The sequence below is a fragment of the Pimephales promelas genome, chromosome 21, assembly GCF_988280905.1.
Source record: "Pimephales promelas chromosome 21, fPimPro1.hap1.1, whole genome shotgun sequence".
Taxonomy (NCBI): Eukaryota; Metazoa; Chordata; class Actinopteri; order Cypriniformes; family Leuciscidae; genus Pimephales; species Pimephales promelas.
In genome coordinates, this window is record NC_142789.1 from 9,386,616 (window position 1) to 9,409,707 (window position 23,092).

General features: G+C 41.3%; 1 protein-coding gene across 3 annotated transcripts in view; it reads right to left on the reverse strand.

Moving 5' to 3' along the window:
* pank4 (pantothenate kinase 4 (inactive)) overlaps window positions 1-23,092 on the reverse strand; it is a 64,813-nt gene that overhangs the window by 8,679 nt on the left and 33,042 nt on the right. For all 3 annotated transcript variants that reach the window (XM_039655449.2, XM_039655445.2, XM_039655446.2), the window contains exons 11-14: window positions 18,508-18,620; window positions 18,184-18,271; window positions 17,791-17,942; window positions 17,644-17,699 (exon numbers count right to left, since the gene is read on the reverse strand). In XM_039655449.2, coding sequence (XP_039511383.1) covers window positions 17,644-17,699; window positions 17,791-17,942; window positions 18,184-18,271; window positions 18,508-18,620 — 409 coding nt within the window. The remainder of the gene's footprint in view (window positions 1-17,643; window positions 17,700-17,790; window positions 17,943-18,183; window positions 18,272-18,507; window positions 18,621-23,092) is intronic.

Below are 23,092 nucleotides of genomic sequence, written 5' to 3' on the forward strand. Positions count from 1 at the left end.
GTAATTTCTGGTTCGTTTTATTGTTGGTTTTTCACGTTTTTTTTATGACAAAACGTGGTTTGTAGACAAGATAGAATCGTTGGGTGACAGAGTTGTTGTCAACTCATTATTTTTTTGATTATTTTCATGATTCAGACCGTACCATAGTACTGAAACAGCTCTCATTAGAGTCAAAAATAATTTGCTCTTATCATCCGATCGTGGTTATATCTCTATGTAATGCGTTGTCAACTCGTGTAGTGAGTTACCCCCTGTTGTGGATCAATCACATTGTGTTGTGTGGTGTGAACAGCTAAAACAACTTGAACACTCCTGATTTCACTGAGAGCAAGTCATGTAGTGTGAACCGCACAGTTCAGCCTGACGTTTTAAAATCATGTAGTGTGAACAATGCTTTAGCTGCACCCAGTTCTTGTTTCGTTCAAACATAGATCATGGCAAGCAGACTTTGGGAAAAACAAGGAGAACTAGAATGAGGATCAATATCAGCGTGATGTTTTTGAGATGCCGAGAGCTAGCGTCCGAGACTGACTTCCACTCGACAGAGAGCGCGACAGAAAATTAGTCCATGACTAATTTGGACGTGACAGAAATTCACGAGTCACGACTTTACAGCTTTATTAGACAGGTGAACAAATGTACATGTTATACATTTAAACAAATCAATGTTATAACGTTAGCTTGACATGATGAAATGTTAGAATATGGTCAGTATGTTATTCTTATGTTGATCTAGCTGCTAGTTTCATATAGCAAACGAACTACATTAACACGTAGTAGAATAACATTATAACTTTCAACACACATTTAAGTGCCGTTTAGTGTGATAGTGTAATGTTATACCAAGTGGAACAGAGCTGCGTTTCCCTCACAAGTTTAATTCATCTAATAAACTGACCTGTGTGAGTAATCCAGCACTTGCATGTTGTTCAATAGGATGAAATTTCCTTATTCCTTTATGGCTACGTCCACATTAATCCGGATACATTTGAAAACGGGATTTTCGTTTAAAAACGCTCTCCATCCACACTAGCGTTTTCAGGCGTTTTCCAACGTTTCAGTGTGGATGAGAAACTTCTAAATTCACTTTACTGCGCATGCGTGAAACTTCACAAAAGCTCACTGAGACGATACAGAGGGGGAAATAAATAATAAAGTGAAGTTATCGCGCAATTCTTCTAACAGGATAGTTTTATTTAGCAAAATATCTCAACATCACTGATGCATCCAGGTCGCATTCAGTCACCATATGTTTGGTCTAAAACACAACTGCTCTCCTGTTTTGCCGCAGGACAGCAAATGTGAGTACATTATCTGTCCTCTTTGCAGTACTGTGCTATGAAGAATAGCACATATTAAGTAACATAGAAAGCAACATATTTTAGCAACAGTGTAAAAATGAACAACATATAACAGGCACAATAGCCTACTGGTAAACGTGAATATCTATTGGTACTACATGGATCACATGACTAAACTTGCATCATCGTTTTGAAATACCTCCGGTTTCACTGTCCACACTACAACGCGAAAACGGCGTTTTCAAATTTTTCCACTTTGGAGAGCGTTTTCCAAAAGATACGTTTTCGTTGACTTAAAACACCGTCTCAGTGTGGACAGAAGGCCAAAACGGAGAGAAAAATATACGTTTTCAAACGAAAATCTATTAGTGTGGACATGGTATATATCCGTTGGACTTGCGTCTGATATATGTATCTTATTAGCAATCGTGACCTGCTTCATACCACTGTAATGTTCAAAAACATGAGTGCTTTCACTAATCCTTAAAGGACAAGTTCGGTATTTTACAATTAAAGCCCTGTTTTAAGATCGTTTCTGATTAAATAGTATGGTTAGGGTCGTTTTTTTAGACAGATGCTGCTGTCACGAGAATTTTCGGTTTCTGTGTTTGCACCCCCCCACCTTTATAATGGCAGCATAGGTGCACTGGAACAATCATTCATAAAAACGCATAAAACTTTAGTTTACAAAGACGTGAAACTCACCGAGTGGTCTGCGTGTTCACTGATATGCTCACACAAATGAGCCTGTTTGTATTCTTTCTGTAGTTTATGCAGTCGCGTGCATAGGTCGCGTGTATAGAAGTGGTTTGCTTGCATTTGGCAAAGGTGCATTATTGCCACCAACTGGGCTGGATTGTCTATTATTCAAGCTCTCAACGGAAGAATGTCTGGCTGTGAGGCGTTTGGAAAAATAGGTCTACAGTTTTATAACGAATGGTAAAACACCTGTTGGAAAGCATCTTTTGAGGCGATTTTTGTGTGAGCATATCAGTGAACACCCCAGACCACTCGGTGACTTTCACGTCTTCGTAATCTAAAGTTTTATGCGTTTTTATGAATGATTGTTCCTGTGCACCTATGCTACCATTATAAAGGTAGGGGGGTGCTAACACAGAAACCGAAAATTCTCGTGACAGCAGCATCTGTCTAAAAAACTACCCTAACCATACTATTTAATCAGAAACGATCTTAAAACAGGGCTTCAATTGACCCTTCGCTAAACCCTGCCCTCCCTAGTTACTGTTGCTACGCCTGTCAAGCTTTCGCGGCTGGCCCATCTATTATAGTGTGGATGCACCCGGTATCAGACATTTCAATGAGATAATTAGTAATTTTCGCCGAACAAGTGAAATATCTGAGAGAGCAAGACAAAAGGGACTACAGTATGCATTCGAGGGATATATTCACGACATCATATGCAACGGATTAGGGAATAATTTCTTAAAAATTGAAGTTAAAGCCTAACGTTATAGTCCCAGCGCAAGCAGCAGCGCCTCATATGCTGACCGTTCAAATGGAAAACACAAATTGAGGAACAGCTATGTTCATACACAGCAGGCTATGTGAAAAATAATCTTAATAATTATAAATCAAACAGCTTATCAATAAATCTTCTGGAATAACACTAATACCGGGAGAGCCGCGATCGGATTGGGTTAAGTTAAGGGGTAACGTTAGTAGGACGTCGATTAACAAAATGCTGAAATATATTTTAAAGTATGTCAGTGAGCCTTTGTCTTGTCTCTTTAATCGTCTTATTTTACGTTATATCATTATGACCAAAGAACCGTCAATATTTCCAAGCAATAGGTGTTTTTGTTAAGCATGTCGACATTTACCAGTAACGTTAGTTGTGAATGGGTCTCGCACATAGATGCTAGATCACGCCAATCATTTCTCCCCTTGGCTTTTAGATTTTCTGGAAGGAAAACAATTCCTCTCCCCCGTCCAAACTTTTAGTATACCGGTATCAGATTTGCACAATCCATACGCACAATGCTTCAGCATGTTTCCCTCGTTCGAAAGCTTGCCAGACCTCCCGCGCATAGTTACGGTTGTTACGACATGATTGGCCAGTGGCGGTTTTCGGGCGTGGCTTAGCGAAGGGTCAATTGTAAAATACCGAACTTGTCCTTTAAACATTATTGATCCATGATCCATCAGCTTGACAGCAAGTCCCATCATTCAGCTAATCACTGTGTCACATACATACGCCTTTGTTATTGTTGGAAACGGCGCCCTCTTGTGGCCAATAAAGTTACATATTGTAGCTTTAATAATGATCATTATTATCGATGTTGAAAATGCTTTTATATCTATCTGGAAACCGTGATACATTTTTTCTCAGGATTCTTTAATAAATCAAATTTAATAGGACAGCATTTATTTGAAAGAGACAGGTTTATCACAATTATATCAATTTTGATCAATTTATTGTGTCCTTGCTGAAAAAAAAAATTTTTTTAAAAGAAAGAAAATAACAACACTAACAACTGTTTTCAACACTGAAAATAAGAAATGCTTCTTGACCAAATCAGAATATTAGAATGATTTCTGAAAGATCATGTGACACTGAAGTAATGATCAGTTTTTCCTGCATTGAAAATATTTTGGCGGATGCTAAAATTAATCTTTGTCCCACCAAAGATTTATTTGATCATTTAATGTGGCGATAACTGCAGCTATGCTGTACCTTTTTACCCACTGATGACCGGCTGCTTTAAAAAGCTCCAGTGAGTGTTTTTTGAGCATGTGAACATAATGGCCAATCAGCAGTTAAATCCACTTAGACCATTTTAGAGGTCTTCACAGTGCACCCGAGACCCGTCGGCCCGGTACCTGACCCGGGACCCGCACGGGTTCAGGTCTATATTTTAAATGATCAGCCGGGGCCGGGTCGTGTCCGAATCTATTACTTCGGGTCCCGGGTCTGTTTAACATTGTGTGTAATACCCGTGCGATCGGAGTGCAATCTCAAGCGCGTGTCATGTTTCTATGGCAACCAGAGTAGAGCTCTGAGCAGAGTAGAGCTCATTTTCTCCAATGTTTATAATAATATAAATGAACCGTCTTGTTTAATCTTAAAGTTTTGCCGGCTTGATTCCTTTTTATGTCAAGTTATAATAAAGTTCTGCGCATTGATCCGACCATCTCTGTCCGTACGTTACAGAAGACTTTGCCAAACGAAGTTTGGCAATGGCCCTGTTGAAAGTGCTGTTCCAAAGACAGCGGAGGTTTTGCCGGTCGAACCGGAGTTTGAGCGCGTGTCAGCCGACTCGAGTGAGTCAAGTGCCGAGCCAAGTGAGTCAAGTGCCGAGCAAAGTGAGTCACGTGCCGAGCCGAGTGAATCAAGTGAGTCAAGTGCCGAGTCGAGTGAATCAAGTGAGTCCAGCGTTGAATCAAGTCAAGTGAGTGAATCAAGTGAGTCCACTGTTGAATCGAGTCAAGTGAGTGAATCAAGTGAGTCCAGTGTTGAATCAAGTCTGTCCAGTGTAGGGCTGCAACTAACGACTATTGTAATAGTCGACTAGTCACCGACTATTGAAACGATTAGTCGACTAATCGGATAATTATTACATTTTTCTAAAATTTAGCATGAATTGCTTTAATTCTGTGGAAAATGATAGTAAACACAAGAAAGAAGGGGGTACTTCAATGAAAAATGCATATTTTATTGAACTTTGCTGCTGATAGGCCGATTCATACTAAAAGTAAATAAAAAATGCCCTGTCTAAAACCAATTAGGCAGAGTACTTGGTCAGTATAGACATAAATATATAAATAGAGAAACTCTATCATTTTTATAAAGGCCAGGCACATTTGTTTTACAAGAAAAAATAAATTAAAATCAAGTAAATATTTTCTTCCTGTAGCTATACCAGGGGCAGGCACATTAGCAGCAATAAAACAGTAAACAAAAATATTAAGTGCATTTTGTGAGATACATTCAGTGGTCAATCTGTTGCAAAATAACTTACTACTCGTGATCCAAAACAAAACGTATTGACTTCCATGTTATTTGCCCTATTTTCCGCACTTTAAGGCGCACCTTCAATGAATGACCTATTTTAGAACATTTTTCATATATAGGGCGCACCGGATTATGAGGCGCATAAGATAGTGCAGTCACACGTTTGACTGGGTTTGCGACTTTGCCATATGCATCAACTAGATGTGCTAAAGGGTGTGCTAAATAGTTCGCGGCACCGGAGCTGGTGAGGCGTTTATTAGTGTGAGCGCGCTGGGGCGTGCACGTAACTTTCGCAGCCTGACTCATATATTGCGGCGGCTCGTCAGCAACAGCTGGCTGTTATGAATGAGAGTGAGACGACCCGGTTACTATGAACGGGGAGCGCTTTATGAAGGTTCTGTGCCGAGTAGCGTGCCGGGGACAGTAAGAGTGAGCGCTCGTGAACGGGAGACACACATAACCTGATTTATACGAGGTTGAACTGGCCGTGTGACAAAGCAGGCATAAGATGAGCGCGAGTTCGCGGGCGAATTTAATAACGCGGGGCGTTGTTAACTAATTGGTCCATATATAAGAAGATCCGGATTATAAGGCACACTGTCGTTTTTTGAGAAGATTAAAGGCTTTTAAATTCGCCTTATAGTGCGGAAAATACAGTAAATCTTACCGAGGCGAGTCAAACTCCGTTTTATTCAACTGTCCGACGTGCTTTCTTTTTAAATGTTCGTGCATCACCGAGGTGCTGCCGTGATAGCAAGGACTGCTTTGCATGATACAGGTAACCTTTTTATTCATCGTATCCAGGCTAAAATGCAGGCTAAAATGTTTTGGTATGTGCAGCTGCTGCGTTGGACACTGCCATTTCTGTATGTTATCGCTCAGTCAGCAGAGAAGCGAATGTGCTCGGTCGAAAAAAAAAATGTCTGGCGACAATTCGACAATGAAATTCATTGTCGACTATTTCTATTATCGATTTTTGTCAACAACGTCGACAAATCGTTGCAGTCCTAGTCCAGTGTTGAATCTAGTCAGTCCAGTGTTGCTTTAAGTCAAGTGAGTGAATCAAGCCCAGCGAGTGAATCAAGCCAAGTGAGACGCCGCCGCAGGAGGAGAAGGAAGATTCGTTCGCTTCACCAGGCTCCGGTGAGCGTACCCAGGCGCCTCGCCCTGCCGGCCCTACCTCTGTGCCTCACCCTGCTGGCCCGCCTCTGTGCCTCGCCCTGCCGGCCCCACCCCTGTGCCTCACCCTGCCGGCCCCGCCTCTGCGCCCCGCCCTGCCGGCTCCGCCTCTGTGCCTCGCCTGCGCCCTTCAAGCTCCGGGACGCCTTTCCTGAATCTGTTTACCACCCAGAGGTTCCACCCGTGAATTTCCCCAAGTATTTTTTTTTTGGGGGGGGGCACTAAGTATGGGGGCCATGGAGGCGATGCTGACATGGACATCATCTGAGTTTATGAGGGTCATGGAGGTGACGCTATCATGGACCTCGCTTGAGTCGGCTCCACCCTCGTCTCTGTCCGAGTCTGCTCCACCCTCGTCCGAGTCTGCTCCGTCCAAGTCTGCTCTGCCCTTGTCTGAGTCTGCTCCATCCTGGTACCCTTCCAAGAGTGCTTCCCCATGGTCTCTTGCCCTGCTCTGGTCCCCATGCCCCAGGCCTCTCGCCTCTCCATGTGCCTGGCCTCCTGCCTCTCCATGTGCATGGCCTCCTGCCTCTTTTTGTGCCTGGCCTCCTGCCTCTCCATGGGCCTGGCCCTCCAGCCTAGTCCCCGTCGACCTCCCCCCAGAGCTCTTAGGAGCGTCTGGAAGCCGCTCCTTAAAGGGGGGGTTATGTGACGATCGGCAGCTGTAGTGCCCTCGAGAGCCTCTGGAGGGCACTCTCTCATTGTGTTATGGTTCCCCATGGACCCGTGAAGACCTCTACTCTGTTTTATTATGTTTATGTTATGTATTATGTTCAGCTGTGTGTCATTATTGGTTATTGATTTCCTTACTTAAGCCTGAGTTTTCCCTGTGTCCCTTGCAAAGTCTTGTTACACTGTAAGCGTGCAATTCTGACTGTTATTCCATGTTCTGTTTTTCCGTGTATCTTTGGACTCTTGACCCTTGCCTGTTTCCTGGACTGTTAATGAACCTGTGCTGCCTGCCTTGACCTACGCCTGTTTAGACCACGAGTTATTGGATTGTCCCCGTTTATTTGTATGCCGGCTTGATTCCTTTTTATGTCAAGTTATAATAAAGTTCTGCGCATGGATCCGACCGTCTCTGTCCGTACGTTACACCACTCAAGGCAGCAGAGATTTTGTTCAGCACAAGTTCTGCCCTCTCTCGAATAGGGATGGGATAAACCGGTTCCACTCGAGAACCGGTTCTAAGTTTTGCGATCCATCGATATTGTATGCCCTTGACGTTAACGAGTCCTCTTATCGATGTTCCTGCTCTGAGTTAGCCATAGTGTGTAGGCTACAGACTGTGAACTCACAACTGTCCCTTTTGTTCTTTATCAAGCACCATAGCACAGCGTCAAAAGCGAATGTTTGTACCGCCAAAGCCTTATTTGATCGGTGAGTAAAATTGTCTCTCTCTGTAGTGATGAACCGCACCACTTGTGACAGGGCGCATGTTAAAGGTCCCCTGACATGGGTTTTTTGTATTATTTTATAATGTTTCCTGGGTTGCCCTTATAATGTTAGTATGTTTTTTAGATCAAAAATAGTCATAATTTAGAAATAAAAGGCATTTTTCCTAGCCTGATTTTAGCCACTGCTTAGAACGGTCTGTTTGAAGGGGCGTGTCTGCTGTGGGATTCAATGTAACCGCTCACTGCTGTGATTGGCTGACCTGCTTGCATATGAAATAGCTACATATTACATGTGAAACTCTCTTGAATACGTTTTGCTACAGCTATTATACGTTTTTACTATTACAGATATCGAGATTACTGATTCGTGAGAAGTATTTAAAGTATTTAGATTCTCATCACATAAAATGTTGCTGTGATGCATTGAGCAGCAGATGACATGCAGTCTGTCGATCGCGAGAATGAAGATCTTATTGTATAATGCAGTTTCTGCACTCTCTGCTTTCACCAATGCAGACACGATGATGTACAAACAGTAAGAGCTACGTTGTGCAGTGTAATGCAGTTTCTGTTCCCTCTAAAGCTCGGAACTCGTCTGCTCTCGTCGAGGTAAAAAGCAGCACTTGAACTCACCGAGAGAACAGCAGCCGACTGTTAGCTATAGCCTAATGTGCGTTCTGCGCCTGCATTTAATGAGCCAACTGTCTATTTCTCCAGATATATTAGTCTATATTCGTCATTCAAAAAGGAAAACCCATGCTGCCGGCTGCAGATACACATAACGTAAACAAAGCAGCGCGTGCTGACTGTTAGCTATAATGTGCGTTCTGCGCCTGCGTTTAATAAGCCAACTGTCTATTTCTGCAGATATATTAGTCTATATTCGTCATTCAAAAATGAAAACTGACGCTGCCGGCTGCAGATACACATAACGTAAACAAAGCAGCGCGTGCTTACCGTTTAGAATATCAATCCTGCTAAACACTTTCTTTAAATAAGATTATTTTCATCCTACTCAAAGAAACGATGTTAAGTTGATAAGACATTTCCACTTCCATTTCCGCATTTCCAGAGAAAATAAAACTAACCCATTGTTTCTTCAGAGGCGCGGATGATGGAACTAAAAAATACTTTTGTGTTCATTTGTACATCCGAACACTGAGCAACTGCCATGCTTCGCTCGTTTGCAAGCCATGATATTTCTCGAGGAAAAACTCAAATCTCAAACCTATTTCTCTCGGAAAAAATAAAACCGCGCCTGCGAGTGTTCGTACTTCCTGTTCCTAGCTCGTTTTCTCATGGTCGGTCTCTGGGCGGGCAAAGCAGAGAAAGGGGAGTAACCTTTCCCCCGTATGACGTTATATAGGGGGAGATTCTAGAGCAGCGCGTCTGAGATGCAGACAGATGCAGAGAAGAGAAAAGCAGCCAAAGCTTTGTTTGCACCGATAGAAAATTCTAGACACGAGGGGACCAAATACAGTCTAGGGGAACTCATATTAATGTTGAAAAACCTCAGAAAATGAACATTTCATGTCAGGGGACCTTTAAACTGAACGAGCAGAGAGATAGAGAGCTCCGGTCGTGCGCACACACTCTCTCTCTTCGGACTCGGATTAAGGCGAAAGTAGGCTTGACCGTCTCAAAACTAAGCGCTGTCTCTCTATCTCCCTTGCGCATATTAATCAAAATAAACGACAAGTCACGATGGTAAGGTTGAGAGACTAAAGTTTCATGTGGAGCATTCAGAGATTTGTTTTTCCTGAATTACCGCTGGGTGTGAATTGTGCTAAAATAGGCCTACATTGCCTTATTTTCTCTGAAAAGCGTTCCGCACAGTCAGCTGACATAAACCACACTTCAAATAAACGAAGAAAAAAAAAAAAAAAAACGATCCATTGATGAAATTTTTTCTGTGATGACAAGCATCTTGTGGGATGTCTCAACAGCCCGGATAATCACACAACCCGCACACGTCCGATAATGACACGTTTAATTCGCAAACTAATGACTCATTTGAACCAATTCAAAACAACTGAACTGATCTTTCCAACACTGAACTCACGGGACGTTTAATCGATGTATAATCGTAACACTTTTCCATCCAAAGATTGTTCACGTCACGTCTGCCGATCCAGAGACGTTCACGTCACGTCTGCCGATCCAGAGTCGGTTCACGTCACGTCTGCCGATCCAGAGACGTTCACGTCATGTCTACCGATCCAGAGCTGCCGATCCAGAGACGTTCACGTCACGCCTGCCAATCCAGAGATGGTTCACATCACGTCTGCCGATCCAGAGATGGTTCATGTCATGTCTGCCGATCCACAGACGGTTCACATCACGTCTGCCGATCCAGAGACGGTTCACGTCACGTCTGCCGATCCAGAGACGGTTCACGTCACGTCTGCCGATCCAGAGACTGTTCACATCACGTCTGCCAATCCAGAGACTGTTCTCGTCACTTCTGCCGATCCAGAGATTGTTCTCATCACGTCTGCCCAGCCAGAAACTGTTCTCGTCCCATCTGCCCAGTCAGAGACTGTTCTCGTCCTGTCTGCCCAGTCAGAGACTGTTATCGTCCTGTCTGCCCACCCAGAGACTGTTCACGTCCTGTCTACCAAGACAGAGACTGTTCACGTCACTTCCACCGAGACAGGGTCTCCAGACAAGATGGCTGCCACCACGCTGTCTGTTCCTGTGCCTGAGCCAGTGTAGTCTGTTCCTGTGCTGGTGACGTTTGTTCCTGTGCGTACTCCAGCCTATGACCCCATAGCTACCCCGAAGAAATTTTTTTTTGGGAGGGGGGGGGGGGGGGGGGCTGTAGGCATCCTGCTCCGCAATGGCCGCCCGAAAGGTCCTCTCCGCCGTGGCCACCCAAAGGGTCTTCTCCGCCCTGGTTGCCTGAAGGGTCTGCTCCGCCCTGCTCTGAAGAGCGAACATGGAATACCGTAATTCCTCAAATAAAAACCGGTTTTCAAATAATAACCGGGCCTCTGATAGTTGCCGGGTGCGTGATCAACGCGGACAAATAAAGGCCGGTATCAAATTAAGGCCGGGGGGAAATTAGTGTGGATAATCTCCTGAATGCCTTTCATTGAAGAGATGTTACACCTGTCCACTTAATGCATGTTCTGTGATCTGATCGTGAAAATACCAGGTATACCTAAATGCCATCCGAAGCGCATTCAAGACGATTTCCGATCGCTCAAAACACTTCATCTGAGATCTGAGACGAGATTCCAGACGAAACTGCATAGCCTAAGTGTAAATCAAATGCATCTGATTGTTGAAACCACCTATCTAAATTTTACTCCTCCCAAAAATGCTAAAAAATAAAAGTGTGAGAGCGTGTTATAGACTGTGTAATGTTATAGCAAGATGTGACAGTGCTACTGCAACACGCATCACGGCAGCTGAGCATCTATTCATAAAGCCAACGTGCAAACTATTGCAAATTAAAGTGAAAGTAAGTCGCAGACAATACTCCTCATCATTAAAGGTAAAGAAACAAAATTATCTTACCAGGGCTCAACCACTCTCTCTCACTGCGGTCTTTTGACTTTGAAATGAGGTGATCTATCAAATGCAGCAGCTCATATCTGTTGCTTTCGGTGACGTGAACTCCATTAAATCTGCATATAGCGCGATTTATATCCGTTATACGAAAACGCATTTGTGAGCAGATTTAAGTAGAATTGTTTTGATAAATCAGATAGCTTTCCGATCTGAAAAAACGCAAGAAGTGGCCAGGTGTAAACAGCCCATAATGTATACATATGACAGTCAGGCGGATCTGGAGGCTTTAGGGTGGGTCCGCCACGGACTCCTTTGCTGTGTGGTGTGCATTCAAGTTAATTGTAACGTACAGCCAATGGATGGTAGAAATAGATGTAGTGTCATACTTGATTGTGGGTGTTTTCGGGACTTTAATCTAAAGATAACTTTAGTAATATATCAAATAAACCCTCGAACACGGACGAGCTCTTTTTCTCACTTTATTAACTCCTCTTCCGCACTCCTCTCTCTGTACCCCCGTCATAATAAAAGTCCTTCCAACAACATCCACTTTAACACAATATACTGATGAATTAACAGTGAAATATTCAAATATAACATCAGGATTAATCTTTTTAATATAATGTGCTACATTTAAGTCTTACAGTAACACAGAAAACGAAATTGTCTTGAGGAGCATGGAACCCAGATGATTTGATTTAGATTTAAAAAAAAAAAAAAAGGCCTGCCTCTAATAAAAGCCTGCTTCAAATAAAAGCCTGGCACTTTCTGCAGTTTAGGTAAATAAAGGCCCCGGCTTTTATTTGAGGAGTTACGGTAATCCGCTTCCCGGAAGTTATAAATTGCCTACGAAACCCATTTAAGGTACAAAAATCCATTCAACAAAAATATTGTTGCAGTTAAGTGTTTTTTTTTTTTTGCTCATCCGAACCCTCTCTGTTGTTGTGTGGAGCAGCCTGTGTCAGTCACCTCTTCCTGAACGTCACTCACGCACTGCGGTCTCATGAGGAAACGCAGCTTTTTGGGTAACGCTTCCTTTTACAGTCCAGTACTTACAGTGTACTTACCTAGAAAGTACTGGCTAATATAAGGTAAGTACATGGAACAGGGGTAGGTTTAGGGGTAGGCTCAGGGTTAGTACTAGTTATTACCCAGTAATTGTAGTTACTAAAATAAGTACATAGTATTTACATGGGTAACTGGACAGTAAAAGGAAGCGTTACCGCTTTTTGATATAAAGTTTTTCTTGTTCCCGAATACAAATATTTGTAAGTATTTGTTCGAAATAAGTATTCGTAAAAAAACACATTATTTGTGCCTTTCCGAATACCGGGTTCGGCTCCACCCCTAATATATAATTTATGTTATATAACCAATATATATATATATATATATATATATATATATAGAGAGAGAGAGAGAGAGAGAGAGAGAGAGAGAGAGAGTCTGTCAAAAACTGGTTTAAAACGAAAAACTGCATTGTCATTTATAAGGCAAATAACTGAAACAACTAAATAGTCTTTATGCAAACATGACCAAAAAACATAATATTTTGTACACCGTCCTTTGACCTTGATAACAGCTTTGATTCTTGCTGGCATGTTATATACTGTACTTTTTCACATTCTCTGTTGTTATTGACTTAAAAAAGTCTCTAATTGTTCGCAAAGACTTTTAATGAAACTTTTGTGCAATCTTTCTTTGAACCCACTAAATCACAAATTTGTTCAATAGGATTCAAGTCTGGACTTTAACTTGGCCAACTGTAACGAAAGAGCTTACACATATTGGTAGATTAATCATCATACATAAACATAAAAAAATATTTTGGTAATCACTAATACTGTTAGTTTAGGTGAGCTGTGCCACAAACCTTACATTGGGTGGTAGTCTAATAAATTTGTTAAGCACTGTATATTCATGCTGCAACCGTAACTACACATTGTAAAGTTTCTGGATTGACAACTGTATTTAAATGTACGATTGAAACGATTGACAGAGATAAGGGCGGCAGTGGCTCAGTGGTTCATGTCAGAGGTCTCGCGGGACCCGCGGGTCGCGACGCAAAACAGTGCGGCGCGGGAGAAATTTTGAAAGTTCAATGCGGGAGCGGGCGGGATGATGAGGTGCACTTGCGGGTGCGGTCGTGAGGGATGATGCGCTGCACTCCCGCAAATTAAATATGAGTGTAAAATAAAATATATAAATGATTAAAGTAGCGTACATAATTTGTAGTTGTGAGGGAGATTCTGATTGGCAGCAATAAAAACGTTTTAAGCAGCCTAAACTTGTGAATATTGCGGGGTAGGGCGGGGCATAATCTCACGCACAGTCGCACACTTGTTTAGAGACAATTCCTTTCCGCTGCTCCGTGTTCGAATTCGAAAGCTAGTTCAAGTTCAAAATAGACAGCATGGACGAGGAACAGAGCGCCTCTAGTGCTTCAGATAGAGGCCTAAGCGCTTCAGATGTAAGTACTTCTCTAAAGAAAGGCACATTTACTACAAAAAAAATCACGAAACCTCAAATCAGACATTTGGCAGTCTTTTTCGGTTGTGCATGACGGAGAGGGGAATCAACTACCGTTCGCCTGCTGCGATAAATGCCAAAAGGTGTTAACATACAACGGACAAATCTGGAACATCAGGCCTGAAGCGTCATGTATGTACAGTCTTGAAAGGACAGAGATTGTTGGAGTTCAAGGGAAACACGTCGAAAGTGTCAAGTGCTCTAAAGGCGAAGACGGTAGACAAATGTGTGGACTATGTTTCTGCTGACCTCCGTCCATATGACAGCATTGCTGGTGAGGGATTCATTCAGTTGACACAACATTTGGTAGACACGGCAGCCACAATAGGCAGATATGATGTGAGAGATATTCTGCCTCATCCAACAACTGTGTCACACCATGTAGATGACAGGGCACACAGATGTAGAAGGGCTGTTGTCGATGACATGACTGAGACAATTTTGAAATATGGATGTGCCGTGACAACTGATATTTGGACAGAGACATATAGAAAAACCTCTTTCCTGTCAGCCACCATACATTACGTCGATTCAGACTACAATTTACAATCTAGAGTGCTGTTTTCAGCCCCATTTGAAGAATGCACTCCAAAGACAGGTGAAAATATTCGGGCTTTATTATTTCAGAACTTAAGAGTCTTTGGAATTGATTGTTCGCTTTTGGGAAAGAAAATTGTTTTTGTCACGGATAGAGGAGCTAACATGGTGGCCTCTTTACGTGGGTTCACTAGACTGAACTGTAGTGCACATGTACTGAATTCAGTTCTCGCACATGCTCTCTCACCTGCTGTGATGAACCAAGTCCCCGAAGCGGCCCAGCTTATCACCAACGTGAAGAAACTGGTCAGCTATTTTAAACATTCTGGTCTGCAAGTCAAGCTGGGGAAGTCTCTCAAACAGTCGGTGGAGACGCGATGGAATTCGACTGTGGACATGCTGGATTCTGTCTCACAGCAGTATGATGAGGTCACAACAATACTGCTGGACAATAAGCAGTATGATAAAATAGGCTGTATCAATAAAAACACTCTTGGATCCCTTGTGGCATTTCTCAAACCCTTCAAAGACGCAACGAATGACCTGGAGTCGGACAATACAGCATTAAGTGCGGCGCTTGTTCTGCCTTGGTCCGTGAAGTTAAGAGAGCATTGTTAAGTGGCCAAGGCTGACCCCCTACTCAATTCTATCGCATCTGCTTGTGTACAACGCCTAGACGAACTGTTGTCTCTAAGTAACCTTGCGCCAAATGGAATTAACATGCTCTATAAAGTAGCAACATTCCTGACTCCGAAACTGCGTCAGCTTAAGATGGTCGATGAAAATGAAAGACAATATGTGACTGAAGCTGTGAAAGAGCTGATTGAGGACTTGGGGTTTCATGTCCAAGCTGAGGAAAATTCTGAGCCACCTCTTAAAAAGGTGACATTTCGTGATTTTGAAGAATGGGAAGATGCAGGTGCTACGTGTACTGACTCGCAGAAGTCTGTAGATTCCGAGATAGTGGAGTACTTGAAAGTGAAACTGGATGTATCCGAATCACACCAACCCAAAGATATCCTTCCGTGGTGGAAGAAACATTGCTTTGAATTTCCCACACTTTCCAAACTGGCACGCCACGTACTATGTGTCCCAGCCTCCAGCGCACCGTCCGAACAGACCCTTCAGCATTTGTGGGCGCATACTGGAGCAAAGACGCAGTGGGCTGAAGCCCTCATCAGTAAACAACCTACTTTTCCTTCATGGTTATTCAAAGAACCCGATATCCTAAGCAGCAGCTGCTTCCATACCTTTATTTTGATCATTTTCATTTAGAAATGCTGGTAGCGACCTGCTGAGTTTTTAATTTTATTCTTATTATTCATATTCATATTATTATTATTAAAATTAAAAGGTAGGTACACAGGCTATTTTCAGTTTAACACCTGCACTGAGTGGCTCAAAGCATAAAACGTTTTTTTTAGTCTCAACATTTTAGTTAATGGCTAGCCTATGATGTGACAGGAACATTATCTGCTTCTTTTACCTTTATTTTGATAATTTTCATTTAGACATGCTAGCGACCTGCTGAGTTTTTATTTTTCTTCTTCTTATTATTATTATTATTCAGGCCTATTATTCATGTTCATATTATTAGTCTATTATTAAAATTAAAAGGTAGGCACACAGGCTATTTTCAGTTTAACACCTGCACTGAGCGGCTCAAAGCCCACATAGTTTTTTAGTCACAATGTTTTAGTTCATGGCTAGCCTATAATGTGACAGGAACATTATCTGCTTCTTTTACCTTTATTTTGATCATTTTCATTTAGACATGCTGGTAGCGACCTGCTGAGTTTTTTTTTTCTTCTTCTTATTATTATTATTATTCATATTATTCTATTCATATTCATATTATTATTATATTATTATTATTATTATTAAAATTAAAAGGTAGGCACACAGGCTATTTTCAGTTTAACACCTGCACTGAGCGGCTCAAAGCCCAAATAGTTTTTTAGTCGCAATGTTTTAGTTCATGGCTAGCCTATAATGTGACAGGAGCATTATCGAATTATATATATCAGATAGATAATAATATTACCTAATCGAATATATATATATATTTTTTTTTGTTGCATGTTAAGCCTAATGGAATTTGGGCCGATTAATGTTTATCTTTGTTGGCGTTCGTTACTGATGCCTGTTTAATGTTTTGTATGGTTGATTATGCAGGCTTACCAATAAATATGTTAACAAGTATTGGTAAGGAATTTTGTGAGCACGCATTTTTTTTCCCCAGGGCCAAGACCTTTCGTCAGAAAGTGCGGGCGGGAGCGGGACATTATATCACAGATGCGGGCGGGAGCGGGTCTAAAAATGACAAATCTTTGCGGGAGCGGGCGGGAGCGGGACTGAACACTGCGGGAGCAGGTCTGAAAATTGTGTCCCGTGCAGGTCTCTAGTTCATGTAGATTGTCTTTTAACCGAAAGGTTGGTGGTTCAATCCCCGGTTCCACCTGACCAAGTGTCGAGGTGTCCATGAGCAAGACACCTAACCCCAGCTAACCCCAGCTAACGAGCTGGATGGCGCCTTGCATGGCTGACACCACCGTCGGTGTATGAATGAGTGAGTGAATGTGGGTGAATGTGAGGCAAATGTAAAGCGCTTTGTTGACCATTGGGTCTATGAAAGCGCTATATAAATGCAGTCCATTTACCATAACCTGAGCAATGGACGAAATACACCAATCTGATACTGTATGTCAAATGATCTGTGGATTAAATCTTGGAGTGTGAATGCAAAATATTAAACCTGCCACTTTTTCTATGTAATGTGTTACTTTGTTCATTTTATTATAAACCTTCAAATCACTCAGTGACGTTTTACATTTACAGATAGTTCTAAGAACTTTGTTTTATGATCTGTCCCGACCTTGATTTTTTTTTTTTATTTCATGAAAAAATAGGTTAAGTTAATATTGCAAACTTTTTTTTTTTGCATTTATTGTGGATTTACTTTTTCTTTACTTTTTGATCCAGGAAAAACCTTGAAAAATAATCTCTGCCATCACAGCAATAAATTACATTTTAATAGATTAAAATGGACAACTGTTCTTTTGAATGTAATCATATTTAATAATAATATTGTAATAATATTATTGTTTTTAAGTGTATTTTTGATCAAATAAATTCCAATTATTCGAAACTTTTGACCAGTACAGAACAAACCTTTTTTATAAGTTTATTATTTATCAGAAAGTTTTCATACCTTGTAATTGTTGTTTTGCTTGTTCAAACCCAAAGTCTGGATCTGATTCAAGCACACTGAAAAACAAATAAAGCTATGAATATACCTCCTCCAAAAAAAAAACAAAAAAAAAAAAAAAAAAACTGGCATATTTGTTAGTACACTCACTCTGACACAGCTTTGGCTCCCCAGTCGAAAACGTTGCCGGCCAGGAGGCCTTTGACCAAAGTGAACTGTCTTTGCTCCCAGCTCAGTTCCTCTACTGACTTCACCACCTTCAGATAGTATTTCAGGGCCATGTCATTCTCTTTCTGCTTGATCTACAGGAAAACAAGAGATTCAGACTGAATCAGATAATTCAGCCACTAACAACTAAAAAAAAACACTCATCCAAAATAATGGTTTAACCACTGGAATATAAGACAAACAGATGCACAAGTATAGAGATTTAAACAATCTCATGACAGAAAAATATGTTTCCAAGATTTAATTTAACAGATTGTGGGGAACTGATGTGATTTGAATAACCAAAGGCAAGGTGAAGGATGATTCAATGTAAACCTTAGAGTAGGGGTCAGGAAAGTTGAACTCGTTTAAACAGTGTTCTCTTGTGTCTAAAAGACTTCTGACGGTGAGGGATCCATAAGCACTAAAGATGAGAGGAGAGGCAAGCTACATTAGAAGAGAAAACACTCATCTAGCAAGCGCACACACACACACACACACACACACACACACACACACACACACACACACACACACACACACTACAAGACTGTAACTAATAAAACATCCTAATTTCTACTAAGATCTTGTTGAACATTAAGCCACAAATACAGTCAAGCAGAAGAATGAGGAGAGGCTTTAGGTTCATGATGCTCTTACAAAGGCTGGTGCCGAAGAGTCTGGAGTTTGTGACAGTATTTCTGCCGAAACTTTTCTGCCCTCTCCACAGCCTCTGGTTGGTCTTTCTGGCTAGCCACAGCTCGCTTCACCACCTGTTCAAAATAACAAGATTAAGTCATGGATTCAGTCAGTTGCAGTTCTGGAGCTTCCATCCCAACAACAACATGACATCATGACTTTTGCATAAACATACACGCCAATTTCGAGTCAAGTGGCGTGTTATCGCGACGCATTTTGAGCTATCCGCGTGCATGCGTGCATGTCTATGCCATTAACGTCCGCGTCATTCCGCGTGTCCGTACACGCCGTCAAATGTCCGACCAAAACAAAGCAAAATGTACATCTACATCTGGGGAGCTATGTTTTTCTTTCCTAGGATGATAAGGGAACAGTCATAAATGCCATTAACCCCAGTGACGGTTAGGTTTAGGGACGGGGTTGAGGTAAGTCAAATATTTATATATACAGAAATAATATTAAGTCAACGGCGTTCATAAACACGCTGAAAAGCGATTATGCGTGTTGATAGCACGCCAAAAATGGAAATACGAATTGGCGTGTCATACACACGCTACTTCATGAGATCAGTCTGCCAACAAACTGTACAATTATGCCAGAAAATAAATAAAAGGAGGAGGTGGAACAGTGATATTTTTACTATTGCTGAATGAGATGAATGAAGAGCGCTTCTCTCTAGCGTGCTCGGACACGATGGTTACTGCTGGAAAAGGGAACTTCAGGGCATTTCACAGAAAGTTAATTGGTAGTCGAGTGGTAGAGCATTGGCCAACAATGTCAATGACACAGGTTTAAATCCCAAACACAGGCTACTGTTCGTTTTTTTTTTTTTTTTTTTTTTTTTATTAATGCAGAGAGATTGTATGTCTCCTGCAGTTCTAAACCACACTGATTAATTATACACCAAAATGTTTTGTGCTTACATGTATAGGCTACAATTACAATGCATTTCCATTTTACACAAAGCAACAAATATAATCCATGGTATGAATAAATTCACATTTTATAGCATTCTAATCAGAATATCAACAAACATCAGTTCTGAAAAGAAAAACGAAAAAATATCATGGTGTTCGCTATCCAGAAAGTGTTTGTAGAAAGAGAGTTGTAAGGATCCCAGGATCCCTGACTGTGGAATTGAATTATCAAGCGACAAGGAACATGAGTGTGAATTTCCCCTTCATTTTGCTTAGAAAAAAGCTGGCATAGTAAAAGGAAGCAGCTAAATCATCAAGCAAAAGATTCTATTTTAATTCTTCAATCAATGAAGGATTGTTTTTTAGTAGTCAGCCTCAGATGCTCGATCACAGATATGGGGGTTGGGAGGGACAGTTCAGTAGCTTCACAGTGGGGGTGCATGGCAATATAAATATGTAAATTTTATTCTTAGTTTTAGAGTGTCGAGGAACTACATATCTATCTACATATTTGGGGTGGGAGAAAAAAAACGCTTCACGATTCTCTCTTTAACAATTCAGATTTTTAAATGTATTTAAAGGTCAAGGTCAGTTGCAGGCTTCAATTTTACAGGGCAAGCACAGAATACTGACAATGTATATATTTCAGTGTTTTCAAGGAGTGTAATGATTCACTAGTTTACTTGATGCATCGAATCCAGAAAATGCACAGGAACCGATCTTGAAACATGAACATTTTTTTAATCATTAATTGTCCATCCATCTACTTCGGCTCATCCGGAGCCGGGTCGCGGGGGCAGCAGTCTAAACAGAGATTCACAGACTTCCCTCTCCCTAGACACTTCCTCCAGCTGTTCTGGGGGGATACCGAGGCGTTCCCAGGCCAGCCGGGAGACATAGTCTCTCCAGCGTGTCCTAGGTCTTCCCCGGGGCCTCCACCCAGTGGGACGTGCCCGGAACACCTCCCCAGGAAGGCGTCCAGGGGGCATCCGGAACAGATGCCCGAGCCACCTCAGCTGACCCCTCTCGATGTGGAGGAGCAGCGGCTCTACTCTGAGCTCCTCCCGAGTGACCGAGCTTCTCACCCTATCTCTAAGGGATCGCCCAGCCACCCTGTGGAGAAAGCTCATTTCAGCCGCCTGTATCCGGGATCTTGTCCTTTCGGTCATGACCCAAAGCTCATGACCATAGGTGAGAGTAGGAACGTAGATTGACCGGTAAATCGAGAGCTTTGCCTTACGGCTCAGCTCCTTCTTCACCACAACAGACCGGTACATCGACCGCATTACTGCGGAAGCTGCACCGATCCGTCTGTCAATCTCCCGTTCCATCCTTCCCGTTCCATCATTAATTGTTTGTTTCAATAATTCAATAATCAATAATTCATTTAAAATGCTAGGAATGAATCAAATGAACTGCGATATTTGATAGTGATTTAAAGGTGCTGTATGTATTTTTTAGTGGCCTCTATCGGTGATGTTTCAGATTACAACCAATTTTTACAAGAGCGCTCATGCTCTTGCATGTGCTCGAACACAAGAGCGATCACTCATGGTACACGGCCACATTGAGACTTTACACACACTGGAGAAAGCATCACACAACATGCTGGAAACTCGTGTAAACTCCCACTGCAACATTAAAATAATAGGATACTTTTATTAGCTTTATAACTAATGCTCCATGCTCGTACCATGATAATGTTACATTTGTGGTGTTATCTAGCATAAGGCATTTCACTAACTATTCGTGTATCTTTCACAATCGGTGTCAACATAGGTGAATGTATAATATGATAATGAAAACGGTTAGTGAACTAGAGTGTAAATCAGTGAATCAGTGTAACAGTAAGATCGTAGGAAGTAATATTACTGTACCGTGTATTATAAACAATATGATAGTAGTGGGATGAGTGACGTTAGACAGTAGATCTAGTACATAAAATAAAAGTTACATCCTAAAGCTCCTACTTTTTATTATCCTGGAACAGTCTTTTGTATTCATTTCATGTCTCATGTATGTTGTAGTTTACCTTGCTATTTCATCACAGTTTACCATTATTTCAGCATATCTGAAAACTTGTAATTTATCACAATAAAAATAGCGGAGGTCTCTCCATAATTCAAACGCTCTTCGTCCTAAGTCGATCCGATTAACGTTTGGCCTGAGAAGCTTCAGCAGATACATTTTTGTTTTGTTTTTTATATTTCTGTGGAGTTTGTGTTGGAGTGTGTGTTGTGCTGGAGGCAGGAGTGTTTTGATGTTAACAGACTCATGTCGTCAGCTGCAGTGCCTTCGCATAGACTGTATATAAAAAAGAGAGGTTCGGGAGCACGCATGCACGTCACATCCGATGGATTTCGCAGAAAATCCGACCTGGAGACTTCACATAGAAATAGGAATACTGGCCTTCAGAGGTAATAGCAAAACCTGACTAGTGGATCATTGTAATATGTGATTACAACCCCCTCACACACAAGCAATAAAAAAAGGATTCATTTTAGACGAAAAATTCCATATAAAACCTTTAAAGGAATAGTTCACTTTGAAATTAATTTTTGATATGTTTTAGCTTACCTCAAGGGCATCCAAGATGAAGGTGTCTTTGTTTCCACAGTATTTTCAATTTTGATATATGTGATGCGATCTGGAAAAACCTGTTAGATGTTGCGCTGGTATGTTTTCAGTAAAGTCTAAATATAGATTGAATGTCAGTTTTTTTGTCAAAATTGGGTTTTTATTAAATTATTATTCTATAACATCTTGTTTATCATCTCTGAGTATATCTTGGGAAAATTCACTAGTTTACTGCAGAAAAACAGCGATTTATAATGTCCAGCTGAAAAGACTGTGTTTCTCTTTAAGAATACGCAGGCGGAACGGAAAAACAATATCTCCCGTTTAGCTCTCCTTCTCTTAACACTACAAAGACAGTTCACCTATTAAAATAAACCACATACTGTAACAAAATAAAGTCCAGTCCTGAGTGAACTACAACAGGTTATTTATTTATTTATTTATTTTTATCTAGCGTTATCGTGTGGTGTGATGCGGAGAACAACAGAGTTTGAAGCTGCTCGTTTAAAAGATCTTGCTCGCCTCTCTAATTTTGTCCAATTTTAAAACGGTTTTCACAGGTTGAATTTCGAATTCATAAGCTTTCAAATACCTAATCTATGATGATTACTAAAATATGTGATATGAAAAAACGCAATAAAGAAGGGAGCGTCAGTCATCCCGCTAGCAGGACGTGGCAGTTAATTAAACCTGTTTTTCTCAAATTTCCATTTTTGAAAATCACAGCGTGATCAGACGACTTCAAATAACCATAACTTTTGTTACAGACAAACGATAAAAGAAATAAAAACAGATTTGGAAAGGGCTTGAACCCAGCTTTAATATGGTATTAAAACCTGAAATATGTCAAATTTCACCATGTGGTGGGTTTTTTTTTCCAGATCGCATCACATATTTTTAGGTCAAACTGTTCTTGTCTGTCAGTCATATAATGGAGGTTTATGGGGTTCACCTATGGGTCCACCTGAAAAAGCATGCACAGAGAAGTCCAAATTAAACATGATTTAATGACTCGTAAATTTAAGTACACATTGATGACTTAAGACACGAAA